The sequence below is a fragment of the Annulohypoxylon truncatum genome (genome assembly GCF_022578515.1).
Source record: "Annulohypoxylon truncatum strain CBS 140777 unplaced genomic scaffold F4807scaffold_11, whole genome shotgun sequence".
Taxonomy (NCBI): domain Eukaryota; kingdom Fungi; phylum Ascomycota; class Sordariomycetes; order Xylariales; family Hypoxylaceae; genus Annulohypoxylon; species Annulohypoxylon truncatum.
The window spans coordinates 1-20,415 of NW_025953797.1; the positions used below are offsets into that span (position 1 = coordinate 1).

At 48.0% G+C, this 20,415-nt stretch overlaps 5 protein-coding genes across 5 annotated transcripts; 3 read left to right on the plus strand and 2 right to left on the minus strand.

Annotated features, from left to right (window-relative positions):
• Nucleotides 1–539: 539 nt before the first annotated feature.
• F4807DRAFT_39374 (tubulin folding cofactor D C terminal-domain-containing protein) lies at nucleotides 540–4,505 on the plus strand. The gene is made up of 3 exons (XM_047995927.1): nucleotides 540–797; nucleotides 860–3,660; nucleotides 3,715–4,505. The coding sequence occupies exons 1-3, from the start codon at nucleotides 639–641 to the stop codon at nucleotides 4,439–4,441; spliced, it is 3,687 nt and encodes a 1,228-aa protein (XP_047855330.1). The 5' UTR covers nucleotides 540–638; the 3' UTR covers nucleotides 4,442–4,505.
• A 4,532-nt stretch (nucleotides 4,506–9,037) lies between these two features.
• On the plus strand, nucleotides 9,038–11,417 carry F4807DRAFT_39393 (uncharacterized protein). Its single transcript, XM_047995929.1, has 2 exons — nucleotides 9,038–9,871; nucleotides 9,995–11,417. Exons 1-2 carry the CDS (start codon nucleotides 9,543–9,545, stop codon nucleotides 11,187–11,189), a joined length of 1,524 nt encoding a protein of 507 aa, XP_047855331.1. The 5' UTR covers nucleotides 9,038–9,542; the 3' UTR covers nucleotides 11,190–11,417.
• Nucleotides 11,418–12,054: 637 nt separating this feature from the next.
• Nucleotides 12,055–13,979, minus strand: F4807DRAFT_420467 (DNA-directed RNA polymerases II 24 kDa polypeptide). Its single transcript, XM_047997491.1, has 2 exons — nucleotides 13,373–13,979; nucleotides 12,055–13,272 (listed from the first exon to the last, which is right to left on the minus strand). The coding sequence occupies exons 1-2, from the start codon at nucleotides 13,463–13,465 to the stop codon at nucleotides 12,745–12,747; spliced, it is 621 nt and encodes a 206-aa protein (XP_047855332.1). The 5' UTR covers nucleotides 13,466–13,979; the 3' UTR covers nucleotides 12,055–12,744.
• A 491-nt stretch (nucleotides 13,980–14,470) lies between these two features.
• On the plus strand, nucleotides 14,471–16,037 carry F4807DRAFT_451065 (uncharacterized protein; the record flags this gene model as incomplete). Its single annotated transcript, XM_048000202.1, has 3 exons — nucleotides 14,471–14,605; nucleotides 14,661–15,815; nucleotides 15,867–16,037. 3 exons carry the CDS (start codon nucleotides 14,471–14,473, stop codon nucleotides 16,035–16,037), a joined length of 1,461 nt encoding a protein of 486 aa, XP_047855333.1.
• A 2,110-nt stretch (nucleotides 16,038–18,147) lies between these two features.
• F4807DRAFT_420503 (uncharacterized protein) lies at nucleotides 18,148–18,980 on the minus strand (the record flags this gene model as incomplete). Its single annotated transcript, XM_047997492.1, has 1 exon — nucleotides 18,148–18,980. A coding segment is annotated over one exon (470 nt), but the record flags the coding sequence as incomplete, so codon positions are not given.
• Nucleotides 18,981–20,415: the final 1,435 nt, after the last annotated feature.

The following is a 20,415-nucleotide window of genomic DNA, read 5'->3' on the forward strand; positions in this document are numbered from 1 at the left end:
TTTAATTAATTATTTAATTAATTATTTAATTAATTATTTAATTAATTATTTAATTAATTATTTAATTAATTATTTAATTAATTATTTAATTAATTATTTAATTAATTTTTAAATTAATTTAAAAATTAATTTAAAAATTAATTATTTAAATAAAATTTAAAACGTTATAATAAAAAAAATATACGTTATAACACGTTATAATTTATAACGTTTTTTAACGTTCTTTAACGTTATAATCCTTATAAACTTAAAAATACAATAATAATTACTCAAGGTACTATGCATTTATACCGTATATATCGCAGTACATAAAATGAATTGGCGGGTTAGCGGATTCGGTACTATCGTCCGCCGTCCCATATGTACATGCATCTACATGCACCGTCCATTAAGCATCTCTATCGCAAAACTTGGGGCCTGTTTGATTACCAACACATGAGAAGAACATATTCCATGGGCTACATACTTGAATGCTCAAAAAAACCTTCGATAACTATCTTGTGTCCTCATTCTTGCGGTCGTTGTAACATCGTGAACGAATCTGCTACGAAAATCAGCGGAAAGCCAGATATTCCCCTGATGCTAACCTTCTCCTTCCTGTCACATAGCATTTAACTAATTCAATATTTATCGAGGATATGGATGCTCCTGAGCAAGATCGAGATGTATATCTCCAAAAATATTCGTCTGACTTAGTCGCTGATTTCGACCGCTCTCTCGCATCATTCTTAACGAAGCCGAATGGTCAACTTCGAAGGCGTGTGCGTAACAGGGAAACTGCAAGATTGACGTCTCAAGTGAGTATATCCTCATTATATAGCGACCAGACTCCAAAAAAAAACTCATACTTTATATCAAGGTCTTGGAACCATTTCAAGAATTACCACAGCTGCTTGATCCACATCTTCCTAAATGGTTGCCAACTTTGGCAGAGGCATATTTAGGGTGTTTGCAAGACCGTCGCAATTACAGGTCTTTATCAACACGATCACAGCTTCTACTCCCTCTTTCAAATGCTGTGTGCCAGATCCTCTATTCATTCTGCAAGATCCGAGGAGAAAAGGTTATTGTTAGGTTTCTGAATGTAGAGACGAGATATCTAGAACTCCTCCTACTCGCCATCGAAGACTCGGAGCGCGAAGCCGATTCGGCCAATACATGGACCTGGCATGAGAGATATATCATACTGCTGTGGTTATCTCAGCTGTTTCTCGCCCCTTTTGATCTTTCGACTATTTCTTCTGGAGACGCCGATGATCTCGATCGATCTATCGTACCTGGATTTGAGTGGCCGTCTCGTGTTCCGGGTATTACTTTACGAGTGCTCCCCCTGGCAATCAAGTATCTTGCATCTCCGGGAAAGGAAAGGGATGGGGCAAAAGCCCTCTTAGTCCGTGTCGCGATGCGAAAAGACATGCAGGAATTAGGTATATTAAATGCTCTTGTCAAATGGGCTCTGTCGACTTTGAATCCGTCAAAAGATGCACCAGCTGAGTCTCCGTACTATTACATCGGTACTCTGTCGTTCCTAGCTGGGATTCTCAGTGCTTCAGCGGATACGTCCATCATGGATCCGCATCTATCGGCAATTTTCAAGGCTACACAGTCTATCGACACGGAAGAAAATGCTGCCTTCGACATTATCAAAGGCTCTGCGCTCGCACGGAAGATGCTGATAAAAGTCATCCGTTCGGTAGTCACTCTAGTATTGCGGAAGCGGCAACAGACTGCTTCTGATACCGAAATGGTAGAGATATCGATCAGCTATCTACTTGAACGAGTGGCAGATAATGATACACCCGTACGGCTTGCCGCTAGCAAAGCCCTCAGCATTATTACGCTTAAGTTGGAACCTGAAATGGCGTCCGAAGTCATCGAGGCTGTTCTGGGAGCGCTCAATCAGAATGTTCTTTGGGTAAAGAATAAGTCGAACCCATCTGCACCTCCGACTAAGGACATTACGATGGTTGATCCGTTGGAGTGGCATGGCTTGATGCTTACTCTCTCTCACCTTCTATACCGAAGATCACCCCCAGCCGAGAACTTATCCGATATCATCCATGCTCTGCTAATGGGACTTTCCTTCGAGAAGAGAAACCCAACAGGAGGTTCCATAGGAAGCAACGTCAGAGATGCGTCTTGCTTTGGCATTTGGGCCCTTGCCCGCCGATATAGTACTTCCGAGTTGCTTCAGGTACAGACGAAATCCGTCCTAGTCGCCAGAGGACACGATCCTGCAGCATCGATACTACAAGTAATTGCGACTGAATTAGTTGTGACTGCTTCGCTTGATCCCGCCGGAAATATCAGGCGTGGCGCGTCCGCTGCTCTCCAGGAATTAATCGGTCGACACCCCGACACCGTAGACAAGGGTATTTCTGTCGTGCAAACAGTCGATTACCACTCCGTCGCCCTGCGTTCTAGAGCGATACATGAGGTGGCTTTACAGGCAACCAGTTTATCGCCGCATTATGGACACGCATTTCTAGAAGCGACTCTCGGATGGCGAGGCATTGGGGATATGGATGCAGAATCCCGAAGAGTAGCAGCCTCTTCCTTTGGGAGTCTGACTGTAGAAGTTATCAGAGTTGAAGCCTCCAACCCTATGAAACGGTTTAAGGAATCTGTCGACATGCTCCTCACTCGGCTCCGAGGCCTCCAAGTGAGACAAGTAGAAGAGCGGCACGGACTCCTCTTGAGCCTTGCGGCCGTTCTCGACCTGCTTCCCTTGCTCGCGGGAGACACGTACTCTGAATTCCTTCAAGAGATACGAACAGCTGAAATACGTACTGCTCTAAAGGAAATCCTACAGGATTCCAAGACTACTACCTACAGAAAACCAGAACTAGTTGCAGAGGCTACCGCTAGGTTGGTGGTATCTGCAGCTCCGGCCCTTTTGTTGGATGCTACACAAGGATCACTGACGGAGTCTCGAATCGAAAACTTGAAGTCCGGCCCCTCTATTGTCGATGAAGCTAACTCAACGGCTTTGGGATCCATGTTAGAGTTGTTAGGCAAATTGCAGGTGGATCGTCTGGAGCAGCTTGACGAGGTGTTGGCTATTTTGCAGGACAACCTGAATATATGGCTTGACAGGAGCGAAAGCGAAGTAGTGAAAGCCTCATCGAAAGCGGCGTTGATCCTTCTCCTCTTTGCCAACCGACAACGCCACAGGCAGATCATTGAAACATGGGCCAATAAAGTGCGCCACCCAGCAACAGCACGCACCAAGTATGGTGACGGGTTCTTCCATGCCCTATCCCGTGCGTACCAACTTCAACAGTACCGAAAGGACGAATCAGAGGGTGTTCTAGTAGGAAATGTTCTCGCAGAACGATGGAATTCGGACAACAGAATCGAAACTCGAGTCGCGATACTTCAGAGCCTAATTGATAGATCAATTCTCAAAGATAGGGCGTTAGATTTTTTAGATATCATTTCGGGAGGTCTTGATGATTACACTACAAACACGCGTGGTGATATTGGTTCTCATGTGCGACTAGAGGCTATCAAAGCAACTAAAACTCTATGGGACGCGAAGACAGATGAGGAGCAGATTATTGCGATCCTCTTCCCACGCATACTTCGGTTGGCTTCTGAGAAATTGGATCGAGTTCGTACTGAGGCGCACTCTGTATTGGCTACGCTCCTAGACTCGAGGTTCGTACACGTTTTGCTACGATGACGTTGCCATTCTTACTAATCTTCACACAGGCACGCCAAGGCATTTTCCGGGTTGTCTTCCTCTTCAAAAGACTACTTCGATTTTCTGCTCCGTCTTTGTGATGCGAAGCGGCTGGACCAGAATATAGCAAAGGCGTGGACGCTTAGCGAAGAGGATTGCATGTCAATGTTATTGGCGGGCCTGGTAACTTCAGCCGACACGGGTAACGAAGACTTGGTAATAGTCAGCAGAGCCGCGCTCGCCGACTTTTGCGAAGAGTCATCTGAGAATCTAAAGCGATTATGTGCGGCGCTCGTTCGCAACCTCAAGCTGTACCAGGGCCAGGACCGAGTCGTGATTCCTACGCTGGAGGTCGTGGCGTACTTATTCCACGCCGGTCTGCTGCAGCAATGTCCCGAGATCAACCTGAGGCACTTGTGCGTGCTAGTACAGAAGGCGGCGTACAAGACCGGAAACGTGCGTAAGCTCGAGGCTTGCATCAGGGTCTACGGCGCCATTGCGGCTGTGGACATGGAGGATCAAGTAGCGGGGGAAATGGCAACGAAAAGGCGCGAAGGCGTTGTTGAGGCAAAGAAGAGGCTCAGCGCCCTTATGGCACATCCGTGGCCTAGGGCGAGAAGCTTAGTTGTCGACGAGCTATGGGGTTTACTGGATGATGATAAGAACGCGGAGAAGACGAAATTATTGACTGTGGACTGGGGTAAGGCTGAGAATTCTTACGTGAAGGATGTAGTTGGAGAGCTTGGACTTGAGTGATAGATCCTAGTGATACACATATATTGAGTGTAAGACTGATAAATTGGAGTTGAACTCCCATTTCCTAGGTATCATCAACCCCCCAGAGAAATACTAGCTTGGGATCACACCTATTAAATTAAACAGCCTACAACATCTCTCGGCGAACCATACTGGTGAAACATGAGGTGGTTTGACAGCAAATTATACGATTACACAAACACGGCGAGGGATGCAAGGCGTGAGATATGTGTGAGATAAAAAAGGGGGTTACGAGCAATAGACACTCCATACTGAGTAAATTTCCACACGGGAGGGCCGGAATGAGTTTTAAATGTGCATTTGTACGTCTCAACATGTGAGTTTTTGTAAAGTCTGAAATCATGACACACGTCACCATATCGCCTCACACCTTGGCATCTTCACTGAGGTGAGAGGTTTCCTGTAACGTCAAATTTGTTCCGGGCGAGATTGGAATTAGCCATGAGCTATGAGAGTTCGGTTCGGATAGTTTGGGCGGACGCGTAGAAGATAATATAGCCGGAGGTGAGTTGAGGTTTCAGGTAATTCTGTTACTCGGAAGCTTGCCAAAGAGGGCAAGTCGTGGAAATACCACGTCGTCCATCTGCACACCTTCATCCATCACGCCATCATGCACATGAATGTCCTTGTTAATTTCTCCTTCAATTTCCCGAATCAGCTGAGTTATAGGTATAGTAAAGTTGTTGGTGAAGGTGTAGATAATAATTCTGTGAATAAGGATTTGTAAGTTGGCAAGTCCAAGTGTCACGAGCGCAACGAGCAGGATTTCCATGCAAAAAGTTGATACCCCGCTCTATTAACCATGGAACGAACCTATGCAATTATCCACATATACCTAGGTACGAACGGAATGCCGGCAAGGCGCATCGCTTATCTTTCCAAGGTTCTCGATAAGGCTCACAACCTTGAATCGAAACCGCCTTAACGGGCTTTTCGTCCGTATCACGGGATAGAGCTGCAAGGCGCAAGACATACATAAATATAGACAGCTTAGCTTACCTAGCTAGGTATTTCCGATATGTCTTACGCCTTAGCTCTAAAAGTTCCACTGACCTGACAATTAGAAGCTTTCGACCAATGCGACAGCCCCTTGAAGTAGATCTTACTGGACCCGACCACCGAAAGTGTTCGGACAATGTTGCGGCTCAAGACTGCGTCAGCAGATGATGACATAAGAGATTTACGTATTACTCTGGGGAAACCTGGGCGCCTCATATATTGGGGGGCTAGACTGAGACATGGAACTGGGTCAATTTTCAACGTCTCCTCCTGACTGCGTCTGCGGATAATTTTCGGATAGGTAGCAGTCGTTCCTTTTTACCGTGATTTGACCCCTTGAAGCAACGCCGTTATAAGCCCGAGGCGAATGATTTTAATCAAGACGGGAATTGGCGTCGGTGAAAGAGGCTAAGCCGAGAAAGACAAGGTCGCACGTGCTTCCAAGTCTCACGGAAAATCACCTTAATTAGAATTCGGTGAAGTTAGACCTGAACCGGACTAGTTGAATTAGTTCGGGTGAAACTCTCGGTGGATTCAAAAGACTGAGTATAGTAAAGATTGTTAGTAATAACACTTGTAATCTTGGGGGGAAGCATCTACTGGGCCCATTGATGCGGTTATGGGTTCCGCTCGAAGTCGGCCGCTTCCACCGTTCCATTACCAAAATTGGCCTGAGCTTCCCATAATCCTTGCCCATTGTCTCGTATGCCCCGCTTAAAGGACCCCTGTCTCGAGATTCGCACATCGATCTGCAGGCAACCCCTGTCCAACCATTTTTTCTGCAATTGGAAGCTCCCAAAAGATAAGTCGCCAAGTTCGCCAAGTTGCTTCTCCAACGTTTTCTGTCATACTGCCTTTCGAAAAGTATATAACTCTAGTAATTCTGGAATAAAAATAACTACTCGAAGAAGTCAACCCATCAAACGTCTTGTTCAGAGCCTTATAATACAATACGAATAATACGTTTGACATTCAAAAACCAAGAGGATGGCCGTTCCGAAATGATGAGATCGCCGGCTAGAATTTCGTTACTACGACGATCCCATGTCAATTAGGTCAATCGATACACCCTGCTCACCCGTTGCTCGTGACGAGTCGCCCCAAACGGTCGGGAACTTGGTTGGGTGCTTGATCCCGTCGCAATTAATGCATGTGTTAAGTACCTCCTAGTACTTTTCGCGCGGTGAAGGAGGTGCAAGGATGCGCATGCGGGATAACTTAGTAGGAATCCTGAACAGCGTGGTGATAGCAGAAGCCTCGAGTCTAGATCGCAGAAAAAACGCCACAAAGATATTCGTCCAGCTTTAGTCCTTATAGTTCGACCTGTATCTATATTCCTGTCAAGAAAGGGCTATATGATCTTTCGTAAGCTTGTCAAAATCCTCTACGCGCTTAAAAGCACACTATCGATCTAATTGGCAAACGGCCGAGAGCCGGACCAACTTACCGCTACAGTAGTTGACCCGAAAGACTGGGTGTCACAATACGAGAGACCCTACCTGCCTACACAATCTATTTTCCCTTTCCCTTACGGAGCATCATATGCAAGTATGTTACTATCACAAAGTCTGTCCGTGACCGCGTTACAACACTAGTAAGTTGCTTCTCAGCTTGTTGTTACCTTTGCATAGGATGTACGAAGGACACTGCATGCAGATCTGCGATTATACCTAGGTAGTCGCCGATAGCTAATCTTTGACAAAGCTCTTACAATTGCAACACGCAACCTCGACACCTAGGTAAGTAAGCTTTCATAACGGATGGCCGAAGAGCCGACAGACGATGCACGCAGCGATAGTTGATCATAGGCCGATAGCAGTGGCTTATATAGAAGACACATGACTTCTGTTTTCATGCCTCCGCCTGCGAGAAAGATGGCGCTAGAAGGTATCCACGGTTTACCTACCTCGGATGTCGATACAACGCCAGCCAAGAAATCAAATCGGGATCACTATCTGAGGCTGAAAGATTAGAATCATGATTGGGATTTGGAGGGACTAGATCCGATGGGGAGATTCTTCGAAGTCTCGCTTTCGCTTCTCCACTCCGGCTTGGAGATAGACATGACATGACAACTTCAAGTCTCAGTCCACGTCTGCAGACTGTAGTACGTGTACGTGTACGTCCTCTTATCTCATTATCTACGCTCAGGCTTCGAGCCATCACTCTCGAACTTCACTAGATATGAAAATTCGACGGACCTGGCTCGATAGATATCAATCCCTCGACCCTTGCGGTTCTTTTCAACAAAAGGCCAAACCGGGGCTTGCATTGCACCAATCGTCGTAAGTCCCGGCCGAGAATCCCCCTACGCCCCATTGATGCGACTCGCTTAACAACCATGAAATTCGTATTAAGCCAATCTGTGTTGGCGACGGCGGCGGCGCTAAGTGAGCGTGGGGACGGCATAAGTTCGCTGGGTTTTGCGACTTTGCCCACCACACCTTTCTGCCAATGCAAAGCCGCCAACCGGTATTTTCAGCGTTGTATACCCAAGTACCACAATGACGCTACGCTAGCAAATACGAATACTTTCAGCCTTCCTCCGCGGCCGGCACAAAAAGGTGAAGAAAAATTAGCGCCGTACTATCGTGAAGGAGTCGCGGACTTTCGAAATCTCTCGTACGAGTAATAAGGGCAATAATTATTACAATGAGAAAAGTGTGTTACCTCAGCACGCACTATCGATTCAATGTTCCAACTACGTCGTTTCTCTATAAGCTGCAAGTGTCCGTCTTATAACCGTACTTCAAGGTTCCTGCTACTTGACACCACGGGACATGGGGAAATGGTGTGCTCGCACGACATATGTAAGTGCAGGTAGTACCTACCCTCAGGCATGGGATCTCACTTTATAGGTAGGTACAGTACATAGACATACATACCTATCAGACATCTAGATGTATATTCGCTTGACTTTTCCTGGTCGAGGTCATCGTGCATGCGTGGCTGCGATGTGTCTGCGACGTATCTTGGATACATATACATATGTAACAGATATTAAGATAAATGATAGCAACGGGTCCGACTCGATAAAATCAATCCCAATTCCAAACCGAGGTTCCACCTAAGCAGCTAGGTAATCCCCTATCCCCATCTAACGTGGATCACAGCCAAGGATTCAAAGTTCAAAGATCTGCATTTGTACGCAGTAACAGTACGTACTACCCTTGCAACCAAAGTTGAACTAAGTCGATTGATGGTTTTATCTCATGTGGGACCCTCATTGAGCTGTCGTGGCGGGTACGTACCTATCTACTACTATAGGTAGTGCTTAGTTATAGTACTTCGGCGGACTAGGTGACGAGGTGGTTCACGGATGTACATTTCATATCAATATATCAATTGATTCCCCCGTTAGTCACTTAGGGTACAGGCATCTACCCGTTCACACCTTACACTTGACATGATAACGTTTAACCCTCACCAACCTTCCCCAAGTTTGGGACCCTCATCCGATCCTATTCCATGTCACTAACTTACACTACCAGTCACTCACTAACCAATAACTTAACTACAACATCTTCTCGTGCTCTCCCCCGTACGCTTATTCTCTTTTCGCTTTTCTACATAATCCTATCAACTACCATCGCGATATATCATTGATATATTTACTACCCAGGTACGATGCGCAGTCCAAGGCCATTGATGTCATGCACCTTTCACCGCCGACATCGTTATAATTGCGTAGTCCATGCATCATCAGATAGACTCAACGCTTGTGTCGCTGGCAGAGGATCACAGACCACTTGTCCAACGTCATAATTGGAATACGATATTCTGGATCCGTTCGGGCTGCAGATGGTTTTTCGTAAATTGGGTATCGACTCCGAGTACGACAAACAACACCCGCGCATCCACAGCTGTTTGGATCTTGACGAGAAAGAGGAAAGGGGAGGAAAAGACGAAGCTGTCACCGTGGTTTCCGAACGTACGTGGCGGCGGCTTAGTTAACCTTTTATCTTCAAACGCGAAGCCCGTCGGTTCTGTTGAGGCCGGCGTCTTCTGAAGAGGACCTTTTATCCCCCGCTCGTCCCTCTGCGGAGGTTGACGGGCGTGGTCGATCTTGAGCAGAGACAAAATGTCACTGTACACATCGCCGCCACCGCTCCGTACGCCCGATCAAGACAAGCCAACGCTTTTGGTTTGTTGGTGGATCACGTTATTCTGTACCACGATAATCCTGTTGCGCATCGTCGGCCGCTTCGTCAGATCTGAGAAGCTGTTTAGGGAGGACAAGACGGCAGCGCTGGCTATCATTCCGTTATACTTGCGCATGGGATGTGTTCATGTTATTCTTATCTACGGAACCAACAACGCACACTTCACCGAGTTGACCGCCGAAGAAATTCACAAGAAATCTATTGCGAGTGGATTGGTCCTCGCTAGCCGGATCTTCTATGCCGCAACGTATGTATCTCACTCCCTGACCTCCCCAAATTCTTTTGTGGTGTAGCTCAAGTTGTTTGTATTCCTGCGGACCTTATCAAATGTAGATCTGTCGTTTGCGTGCTGACTTGTTTTTAACTCAAGGCTTTGGATCCTCAAAAGCGCCATCCTCGAATTCTTCAAACGCTTAACGAGTACTACCTGGAACCGTTCTCACGAGATCATCTTGCTCTTTATACGGGCTACTCTGGCCTTAACCTTCGTGGCTGTTGTAATATCGGATTTAACAGAATGTCAACCGTTCGCCCACTATTGGCAGGTGATGCCCGACCCTGGAGGCCAGTGTCGTCAAGGATATGTCCAACTCATCACGATGGCGACGTGCAACATCATGACAGATGTCCTCCTCGTTATCTATCCGGTTCCTATAATCCTCACCAGTTCGATGACCACCAAGAAAAAGATTCAGCTGACCCTTTTGTTCTCAACGAACCTCATCGTTGTTGCGACCACTGGATATCGAATCCCTCGAATACTTCGTCTTAATGGAAGCCAGCAGATCCGATCTCTACTTGCTTCTGTTGAATTACTATTCGCTACCGCCTCCGCTAATACATTGGTGCTTGGATCCTTTGTCCGAGATAGGGGTGTGAAAAAGTCTCGATATAGACACAATTCTGGTCCTCCCGAATCTATCGATCGTACATCTGAGCGGAGACCTACGCTTCAGAATCATTGGGGCAGCGACGAAGATCTTGTGAGAGGCTTAGGGCTTGGTGTGGACCGCGAACTTCGCCTTGCCACGAAACAGCAAGAGCAGGGAGAGAACCGCACCAAATCTATTACGGACATGGAGAATTGGAATTTTCCTCGACGAAATCCAAGCAGTGCTACACGCAGCGACGATTCTCTATTGGGCCGTGATCAACCTACTGCGTCACGAAGCAACTCTACTTTAACTCCTCGCAGGGTTTCGTTCTTCGATGTTGGAGGATTGCTGGATGGCGAGCCGTCTCGAAGCGTACGGGATAGCTACAATTCTGGCATCGAGCCTCCATCACCACTCTCTCCCGCCTCTCCTTCAACTGCCTTGCAAGCATCCACCAACGGCTTCCGACGTGGGTCCCAAGTAATACTACAAGATTTCGGTGGTTTTCTCAGCCCCTTTACTGCTAGGCAATCTCGATCGAGCTCTAAGAATGGAACGGAACTGGAACCAATTCCACAAGATCCCAAAGAGCCAACATACGATTCTACCGATAGTCGTGGAAACTCGAACGAAACAGACCAAAAAATGAAAAGCTTGGAACGTCTCCCTGAGAAGACTATTGTGCATTGATGATTGATGTTCAGGGGGGGGACTGGGAGTCCATCGATTATGGATGTTACATTTACGACTTACACATAATTTCGACTCAATCGGACTACTTTCTTGACGCCTTATTACACCGACAACTACAGCAATTACCGAAATAACAGTTACACTGCACAAACTACTGTCCTCAAAACCGGATTACAGTTTGCATCATAAATTCACGGCATCTCCTGGGTTATTTGGAATTAATAAGACAGAACGACACACAACATATCTGGGGATATGAATAATTTGCAGAACTGCGGATTATCAACCATTTCATCGATATATATCCTTTACTCACATATACCACACTTCCTCTTTATGACATTTACGACGTTAACGCCGATATTGTACAAATATATCTATACATGGAGATTTACACGACACAATACGGGATGAATACTTAATCAGGCGTCTTCATACTGGCGGGGTGGAGAGATGGTCTTAAGACTTATGTGGCGTTTTTTTGGATCACATAGGGGGTTATCATGCACATTGGGCGCGAAAGGGGTTAGGTCGCGCCTATGGAGTTACTGGAGGATGGATATACAACAACTCAGGAACTCAGGGGCATCCTGGTCCCTAGAGGATATGACCCGTGCTACTGGAGCACGTGAGGCCATGTCCAACATCCATACTTGAGCCTTGTGTATATGTATCTGGGTTCCTTATTTGTTGCTCTGTATCTTATTATCATATACCCCCATGGGCATTATACCCCTTTGCTTTCGATAAATCAAGACAGAATAGATCCGAGATAGATCTTGGAATAATAGACAGCTTGTCTGTATCTACTTTGTATCTGCAAGTGACAATTGGCGACCTCGGGACATTTCTCCTGACTGTCGTAGAAACTAGTTACTCCCTGTTTATGAATCTGTATTCTTTGCTTGCTTATGGGAACTACCATGACCTCGAATATTGCTTTAGTAATCTTGCATTCCAGATAGTGACGATTGTTTACTGCTATTCGAAATATAGTATCGAAAAGATAGAGTCTATTTTCCCTTTGGCTGTAATTGAGTAGGGAAAGTTAAGAATGGGATAGTTCCTATGTTTCACCCTCCCTACGTAAAGTATCCATGTATATAGCTCATCTTGGGAAGTAGAATAATCCAAAGGGTCTATGGGGCTTAACTCCTACTCGGAGGTTGTCCTCGAAACGTGTGGACAGACACCCGCTTCCTCGGACTGCGTTCTTCCAATCCTCCCCTTTTCCTACCTCACACTTGCAGGCGCAGAACTGCGGAAATAATCTCCAAGAGCAAAAAATCTCTCATTCATTAGTAGAAAAATCCTCTTACTAACTACAGGGAAACAGAATCGGAATCTGGAGAACCCCCGAGCTGTAGAACCATAGAACGCCGCCCCAGCCAAATTTCAAGTTTCATGCTCATAGACGCCGGTTTCTGCAATGATTTCTTTTTTTTCTCTCTCCTCTCATCTTATCCCCCTTCTCTTCGCTTCGGACGAGACTGGCCATAGGGTAATAGGCTAATAGGATGTAGGGTATAGAGTAGTGACTAGAACACGGCACTCATACGCATAGCCTGTAACTCGCGTACCGGCCGGCGGTCTCGGAGGCGCGGATGATCTTGACGACCTGGCCGCGCTTCATGCCGAAGTACTTGGCGACGGGGTCCTTCTGGAGGATGCGGGGGAGCTGGGTCTCCTTGAGGCGGTAGCGCTTGAGCAGGGCGGCCTTCTCCTCCCGGGAGAGGACGACGTGGCGCGGGACGAGCTCGTGGTGGGTGATGTTGATCAGCAGGTCCTCCTCGAGGAACCACTCGATGGAGGTCCACTGGGCGAACTTGGCGATCTCCTTCTTCGCCGACGGCGACACCGACACGTGCGACACCAGGATGCCGGTGTGGTGGTTCTCGTGCGCGCAGAACTTGCCGAACCGCCGCATCTGGTCCGCCCCCAGCTGGTCCTCGTCCAGGAACTCCACCCAGATCGTGCCCACGTCCGCCTTCGGGTCCGGGTTTGAGGGTGTCGCGATCGGCGTCATCTTCTTGATCATCTCCGGGCTCGGGCGCGCCGAGAACTTGAGCTTCGAACGGCTGTAGGTTTTGTAGCGGAGCTTGTTAGCCTAGTCCAATTGCTTCTTCCCCTTCCATTTTCCTTATAGGTAATGAAGACAAGAGCTTCCGGAATACGTACAGGACGGAACCGTCGATGTTACAATATATGTTCCTGAACTGATCGAGCGTCATGTTTACTTCGGTATCGGCTAGTTCGTAGCCCTGTCGGCGCATTAGCGTCTACCAAGGCACATATATCATATTGACGCGACGGAATAGTGACATGGCGTAAGTATAGGATGCGATCGAGCTACATTCGCGCCGAAGCCGCAGCAGCAGTAGATATCTGAGGGTTGGGGGGTAGATTGGGAATAGGGTTGTTCGCTTACTCGGTCCTGGACCATCTCATGGATGGTTCGCCATGCTCGCCACGTCTTGACGGTGATCTTGTCGTTGGCGTCGTTACCGGTACCGAAGTCTTGATCCGCCATCATTAAAAGTATGCGCCGTGAAATCGAATTCGGGAATTTGTGTAGTTGGAAATAGTCTGTTGCAATGTTGCGCAAGGTTGAAAATGGGTTGGTTGGTCTGGTCTGAATGAGAGTGAAGAATTGACAAGTAGAATAGAAGGACAATGCAAGTTCAGCCTTGCGTTACGAAGAAGGTGAAAAATTCCCAAGTACCTCAGTACTTACCGTTCCTGGCCTTATCTGCAGGGATGGGTGTGGATAAGGTACGTATCTGGAGGCTAGAGATGTTAATCCCTGCAGAATGCATTTAATGGATCCCACCTCACGGGTCATACAGCATCTTGGACTTTGTAGTAAGGTGCTTGCTTACTGGAGACGGCAAAAGTCCGGCAGAAGATGATCTGTGGTGGAAGGTGCACAGGCCAAACGGAAAAATAGCGTAGTGGTGAATTGGATAATGAGACGTTGTGTTAGAATCAAAATTCACTTTTTTTTTTAACCAGTGGACCTCGACTCCGAATTTTTCCTCTTACCTGTACTCGACAGGCATTAGGACCCTGAGATCTGGCCTCCTAACCTTTCGGTTCGCCGACCGCTTCTTATTACCTACTTGTACCTTATATATCCTTTCCTTTTCTCTAGATATTGATTGTGACTTTTTCATTCGTCGCCGTCTCTATCTAGTTTTGTTCATTTTCCACTTCGTCTCGCACTCCATCCTCGATAACGAATTTCGGTAAAAGACACGACCTACGTTACCGTAATCACTATGGCTGAAGTAGCTGACACCCCGGCTCCCGCACCGGCGGGTGAGAAGAAGAGGCCCGAGAAGCCCAATGTCGATCTCTTCAATGAGCAATTGGCTAAGGCTGAGAAGGAGTACCAGGAATCGTTTGCCAAATATGTTAGTTTGCGCACATACTTCTTTTAAACAGCGACAATATTGACGATAAATCCAGAATGCTGTCAAGCAGAAGGTCGAGCTTGCTGTCCCGAGCAAGAACAAAGACACTCAGACACCTACCCAGAAGCGCCGTCAGGAACTTATCGCCCAAGCCAATGAGATCCGTAACAAGCAGGGCGCCGGCAAAAATGCTCGTAATACCAAGATGGACCAGATCAAGCGCCTCGATGAACAACTCCGCTCCCGAATCGCCGAACAGAAGAATGCCCGCGGCAAGGTTAATTTCAAGAGCGTCGAAGATGTGGACCGTGAGATCGATCACCTCGAAAAGCAGGTTAACGGCGGCTTGATGAAGTTGGTCGATGAGAAGAAGGCCCTTGCTGAGATCTCTAATCTCCGAAAGCAGCGCAAGAACTTCGCCCAGTTTGACACTTCGCAGAAGGGAATCGACGAGTTGAAAGCCAAGATCAAGGAGATCAAGGACAGCATGGAAGACCCCGAAGCCCGCGCGCTTAGCGAACAGTACACTAAGATTCAGGCCGAGCTTGACAGCATCAAGGCGGAGCAAGATGAGGCATTCAAGAACCTGAACGCCCTGCGCGATGAGCGAAGCAAGTTGCAGGCCGAGCAACAGGAGAAATTTCAGGCTGTACGGAAGATCAAGGACGAGTACTATGGTGCAAAGAAAGCGTTCGCCGAGTACGAACGTGAGGCACGTCAGCGACAGAGAGAGCGCCAGAAGGCGGAGCGCGACCGTATCGAGAAGGAAAGGAAGAAGGAGCGCGCGCAAAAGTTGCTCCAGGAAGCTAGTGACCCAGCCTATCTCGAAGAGATCCGCAGGGCCAACAGCCTGCTCCACTTCTTTGACCCGTCGTCTACCTCCACCGAAAAGGCGCCTCTTGTGGCTGACAGCGGTCTGAGCGCTCAGGCTTCGCGAAAGGTCGACGATTCTGGTCTGAAGGGCACTCGGTTGGTACGAAAGGAAGATCGTGAGGATGACTACCTGCCAGCTGTCAAGAAGGGTAAGAAGGGCAAGAAGGGTGGTGCTGCCGAGAAACAGGGTTTCAACTGCCCACCTTCGGTCATCGATGACTGTGGATTCTTAGGGATTGATCCTCCCATGGCCGCCTCTGATGTCCCCGCTGCTATCGAAAAGGTCAAGGCCAAGCTCGAAAACTGGAAGGCCGACCAGCAAGCTCAAACCCAGCGGGTAAGTTGTAATTCATGATGTGACTATTGAAGTGTTACTAATAAATTCCAGAACATCGACAAGGCCAAGAAGGAGATTGAGAAGATTGAGGCTGAGGAGGCAGCTGAAGCTTCCGGTACCGCAACGCCTAACGGCGTCAACGGGGACAAGAAGTCCGATGACAAGGTGGCTGCCGTAGCCTCGGAGTTGAAGGAGGCATCGCTTGAGGAGAAATCGGCTTAGAAGTCCGAATTACCCCCAAAGCCACAGTCCGAGAATCAAGATTTGACTGAGGACAAATAAATGATTCTCTGGTCAGCAGACTCAAAACTCATATACGATCTGAACTCATCCCCTATTTGAGAAAGGATAAACTTTCTCCGGGGACACAAAAAATGGCTATGGAAAAATCAAGGTTTAGATTTCCACATCGTCACATGTATTTAGCATCAAAGCGCCTCTTGCTATACCTATACCTACCTACGTATTTCCGCTTTTCCGCTTTTCGTACTCTCAACGTCTTGTACGACCCGCCGATCACGACGGTTCGTCGGGTCGAACAGCTTCTGAGACATGAACACGATACGAGATAATGATAGGATAGTATATGATAGGTACTACTCTGCGAATAGAAATAACAGAAAAAGGAGTATGTATCACGGTACTAGAGTAAGCCGTAGCGGCATGGCCCGAGCCTTTAGAACTACTTAAGCTTGTGCCCACTACCTAATGTATGTATGTATTCGGCCTATGATGCCCATTCCCTATTCGGCAGTCCGCGTCCGCCCCCTTCGTGTCCGCTCCCGTGCCTCATCCATTACGTGATCGGTCAACGCTTTTTTCGGTAGGGATAGGGGTCTTGATTCGTCCACGCTCCAAAAAACTCCCAACGCTGATAGAAGGGAGGGGACAGAGGGGGGGTGTTTTATTTCGATATACAATGTAGTAGGCAGTGTATGTATGTACGTATGACCTAGCCGTGCATCGGCTCTCCTCTGAAGCTTCATTGGGTTGGCCATTGGGTTATATCCGCCTGTCCGCCTCTCTTGGGTCCCGCCGGCAGATGACAGAGATCCTGCGTACATACTCTCGATGATGGGCATTGCGCATCGCGCGTGTTCTGAGAAGGTTTCAGGACCCCCTTGGATTCGCTCGAATCTACGCTATGCTACCCTAGTTTGCAATTTAGGACTGTAACATGCAATACACACATACACACGTACGCACATGTTTACCTGCTGGAACGTATCCTATCATGTTAGGTACCTAAATATATAGCTCTGTAGATTAAAGCTCGGTCCTTAGAGGCTGGGGAGGCTGTAGGTCGAATTTTATGATACTACGTAAGTTGAAGCAATAGAAGCAGACAAGTAAACATAGACGGACGTGAAAGGCGCCATTAGATAGGGGTCTTTTCACTACGACATATACCAATATACCTGGCCCTATAGGTATCTATCTACTTGCTACTCATTACCTATCTCCTTAAATTCCCGCCCTACCTGACCCCCAGTAGGGCATCTAGATAGAAAAGCGTGCCATCCGCTGCAACGACAGCTCGTTTTTTTATCACCCAACTTTACGAAATCCCTAACCAATCTCTTGCCTTGATCTACCTGACGTTATCCACGGAAGTCGTCTTCTCGCTCATCAAAATCCCGAGCTCGAGCCGCGTATTATAGAGAGGCTGACCCAGTTCCCGTCGCATACGTGTCAGCCGCACCGCCATAGGTAAGTGGGAGGGGGCAGATCTGACGCCCGACTTATCGGCAAGCTACAGTAGTAGCTGTCTATCTCACGTTCTCACGCCTTTCACGGCCTGAATCTGATGTCTGATATTCGCTCGGGAGATGGACACGTCTTTCTGCTCTAAACCCGACCAAGAATTAGCAATTGACGTGGTCTGTCGATGCCGTTTCCCTGGGCCGGTGCGAGCAATCAGGGAGAGGTTTCATTAAATTTTGTAGATTTGACTAGCTCGCTCTGCTTCCGCTCTGTTCAGATAGAGATGATGATAAGTTGACAGGGATATTGTAACTCCGTTCTAGCAAAAATTCCGACCCTATGTACCTCAAAAGGTAGGCGTTGGACAACACACATAGAGAAGAATAAGATAAAAAGACAACAACTGTTGGGATCAAACGCAAACAATGCCAGACCCTTTCCTACTCGTCCAACCGTAACCCTATAGCACTCCGTACGCCCAGTAAAAACCCTCGGGAAATTGCCACCCGTCTTAGATGACTCCAAGCTCGAAGTAGAATCAGTTCCTCAAGGAAAAGATAACAAATGGTTGGATATGTTAAGTTTTTTTCTTTTTTTTTCCAAAAAAAGTCGAATTGAACGGTTGGTCAAAAAAGTGCAAGGTCTCGCCGCTATGCAGAAAAGAAATGGTATCTGGGACATTTTCCCTCCACCCATGCAACAGATACGGTGATCATAATGCCCTTTCGTGGTCTCGTAAGTGTGTTCGTTCTTTCTTTCGTATTAAGTCAAGGAAAATAAATGGTCGTATGTGTATGTAGATGTAGGCGTAGATGCAAGTTGTGCTGTGGTCCAATTTTACACGGTGTGAATGATGGGCTAGTTAAGCCCGGACATAGGGCTTTCGCCGCCACGATGGGTCACACCTCTCCCACGGCATTCAGTTATATTGGAAATAGGCCGTTGGCGGCGCGGTAGGCGGTCGGAAGCTGCTATGTCTTCTCTGCGTTGGCGCGAGTGGATTGTGAGGTGGTCCCGGCGTCCGCCGCTCAATTTGCGGGGGAGGGGTTCTTCTTGCGAGAGGATTCACACTCCGCTCCCTCTCTTGAAAAGGTTCCCCGGCTATTGTGGCCGTAGATTGGGCCCGTCTGCCAGCCTTCCGTGATCCGCTCAACGCACTCAGCGGGGGATCTTTGACGGCAGGTTCATGGTCAGGCGGGAGCGTCAGCTCGACCAAACTGTAGAAGTATTCTAATACCTCCGGATAACGCTGAACGCTGGATTGCCAATCCTCGTCGATTCCTCGTTTCAGAGTCGCTTGGGCGGCGGCAATCTCGTTCGGATGCGGGGGAGCGTGGTAGTAATGGTAGGCATGGGCTGTTAATCGTTCAAGATGGGACGAATGTGCAGCCTTGCGTCGTTCGGTGAGCAGGCGGAAATACTCGAGTATGTAATCTTGAGCGTGTGCTCGAACCCACGTACTGGACCAATGTTTAGTAGGTTGTCATACAAGTCGACGGAAGCGAGAAATCAGACGAGCAAGCAGGCAAGCAGGCAAGCAGTACGAGCAGCACAAGCAAACCGAAGCATGTAGAAATTCACTAGACGCAAGACATAATACGAAAAATTGCTCTTACCGTATGTCATTATACACGGATTGCATCATACGGCTCTCTGCCTGCTCGATGGCGATCTCGAGACCTTTGGCCTCGCAATCGCAGGCGAGGCTGGCAGGAGCATGACAGATGGCACAGTCCGGGTCCATTCTGATGATGGTGGACTTGCGGGGTTTATGTTCCCTGGTATACATCTTAGCGGCGTGAAGCCGAAGGCGGGCAGGAGAGCCGGGATGTAGAAAGAAGTGGTGAACATGAGCGGAGAGATACGGAGATGTAGAGTAAGAGTATAGATCAACTATTGTACAACAACGGCTGTTCACTTGACGACCCGAGAAGGGTCCATTTCTATGGGCAAGAAGAGGGAAGGGAAGAAAAGAGAAAGGGCGGACCAGGGCAAGACACGACGAAGAGTGACTGACCTGTATTATGAACAATGGCGAGCGAGGAAACAACACAGCAGGCTCGAGAATGGTGGTAGAGTTGCAGCAAGCAGACAGCAGACAGCAGACAACGTACGTGTGAGTGAGAGGGGGGGAATTGGTCGAAAGATTCAGACGGGCAGTTCAATGGCTAGCTCCAAAGTTCGGGCCTGCAGGAAAACGCTCTTTGGCTGACCGCCCCGGTTTGAGTGGCCGCGATAGTCAATTGAGGGCAGCAAATAAGGAGGACGGGTAGGTAAGTTTGCGTGCCGATGCCACCGATATCTGGGCGTGCAAGATACAGCAGATACAGCAGATACAGGAGATACAGCAAGAGATAGGTACAGCGAGATACGGGTTTGTGTTGCCTCTCTACCGGCTCTGAATGGAGCGTGGGGAACGCGGAGAGCAAGAGAATGGGAGAGAAAAAAAGGCGTGACGGGAGAGGTCGAGAGAGAGACAAGTCGGTACAAGTCGGTGGAACCGTCTTTGGTGGCTTGACGCTTGACGCTCGATGCTTGATGCTTGATGCTTGATGCTTGGAGCTGCGTGCTTCTGTCTTAACCCCTACGGCGGAAGTTCAGGAAGAGGAAGAAGAATCGTTGTTTGAGAGGCTAGCTTAGAAGCTCGACTTGCAGAGCCTGCAGCAATGGGACAGCAATGGGACAGCAATGGACAGCGATGGAGAAGCAATGGAGGCAAGTGGGAGCGCTAGATGTCGAGGAAACCCACAAAAAAAGCCAATTGCTGACGGGGGAAACGGAGAACTGACGGGGAAGATGGGAAGATTAGACTAGGATAGACTAGGATGAACGAGGATAAGTCGAAAAAAGGTTACAAGTGCGACTGCCCAGCGGAGCCCAAAGACGCCAGAGATGC

Excerpts from the sequence above, each read along its gene's own strand:
- F4807DRAFT_420467 (XM_047997491.1), bottom strand. The coding sequence starts at position 13,465 with ATGCGCCGACAGGGCTACGAACTAGCCGATACCGAAGTAAACATGACG. Across the intron at positions 13,273-13,372 it reads GTAACATCGACGGTTCCGTC|AGCCGTTCGAAGCTCAAGTT; the intron begins CTGTACGTATTC and ends TACAAAACCTAC.
- F4807DRAFT_39393 (XM_047995929.1), top strand. The coding sequence starts at position 9,543 with ATGTCACTGTACACATCGCCGCCACCGCTCCGTACGCCCGATCAAGAC. Across the intron at positions 9,872-9,994 it reads CGGATCTTCTATGCCGCAAC|GCTTTGGATCCTCAAAAGCG; the intron begins GTATGTATCTCA and ends TTTTAACTCAAG.
- F4807DRAFT_39374 (XM_047995927.1), top strand. The coding sequence starts at position 639 with ATGGATGCTCCTGAGCAAGATCGAGATGTATATCTCCAAAAATATTCG. Across the intron at positions 798-859 it reads CTGCAAGATTGACGTCTCAA|GTCTTGGAACCATTTCAAGA; the intron begins GTGAGTATATCC and ends CTTTATATCAAG. Across the intron at positions 3,661-3,714 it reads GCTACGCTCCTAGACTCGAG|GCACGCCAAGGCATTTTCCG; the intron begins GTTCGTACACGT and ends ATCTTCACACAG.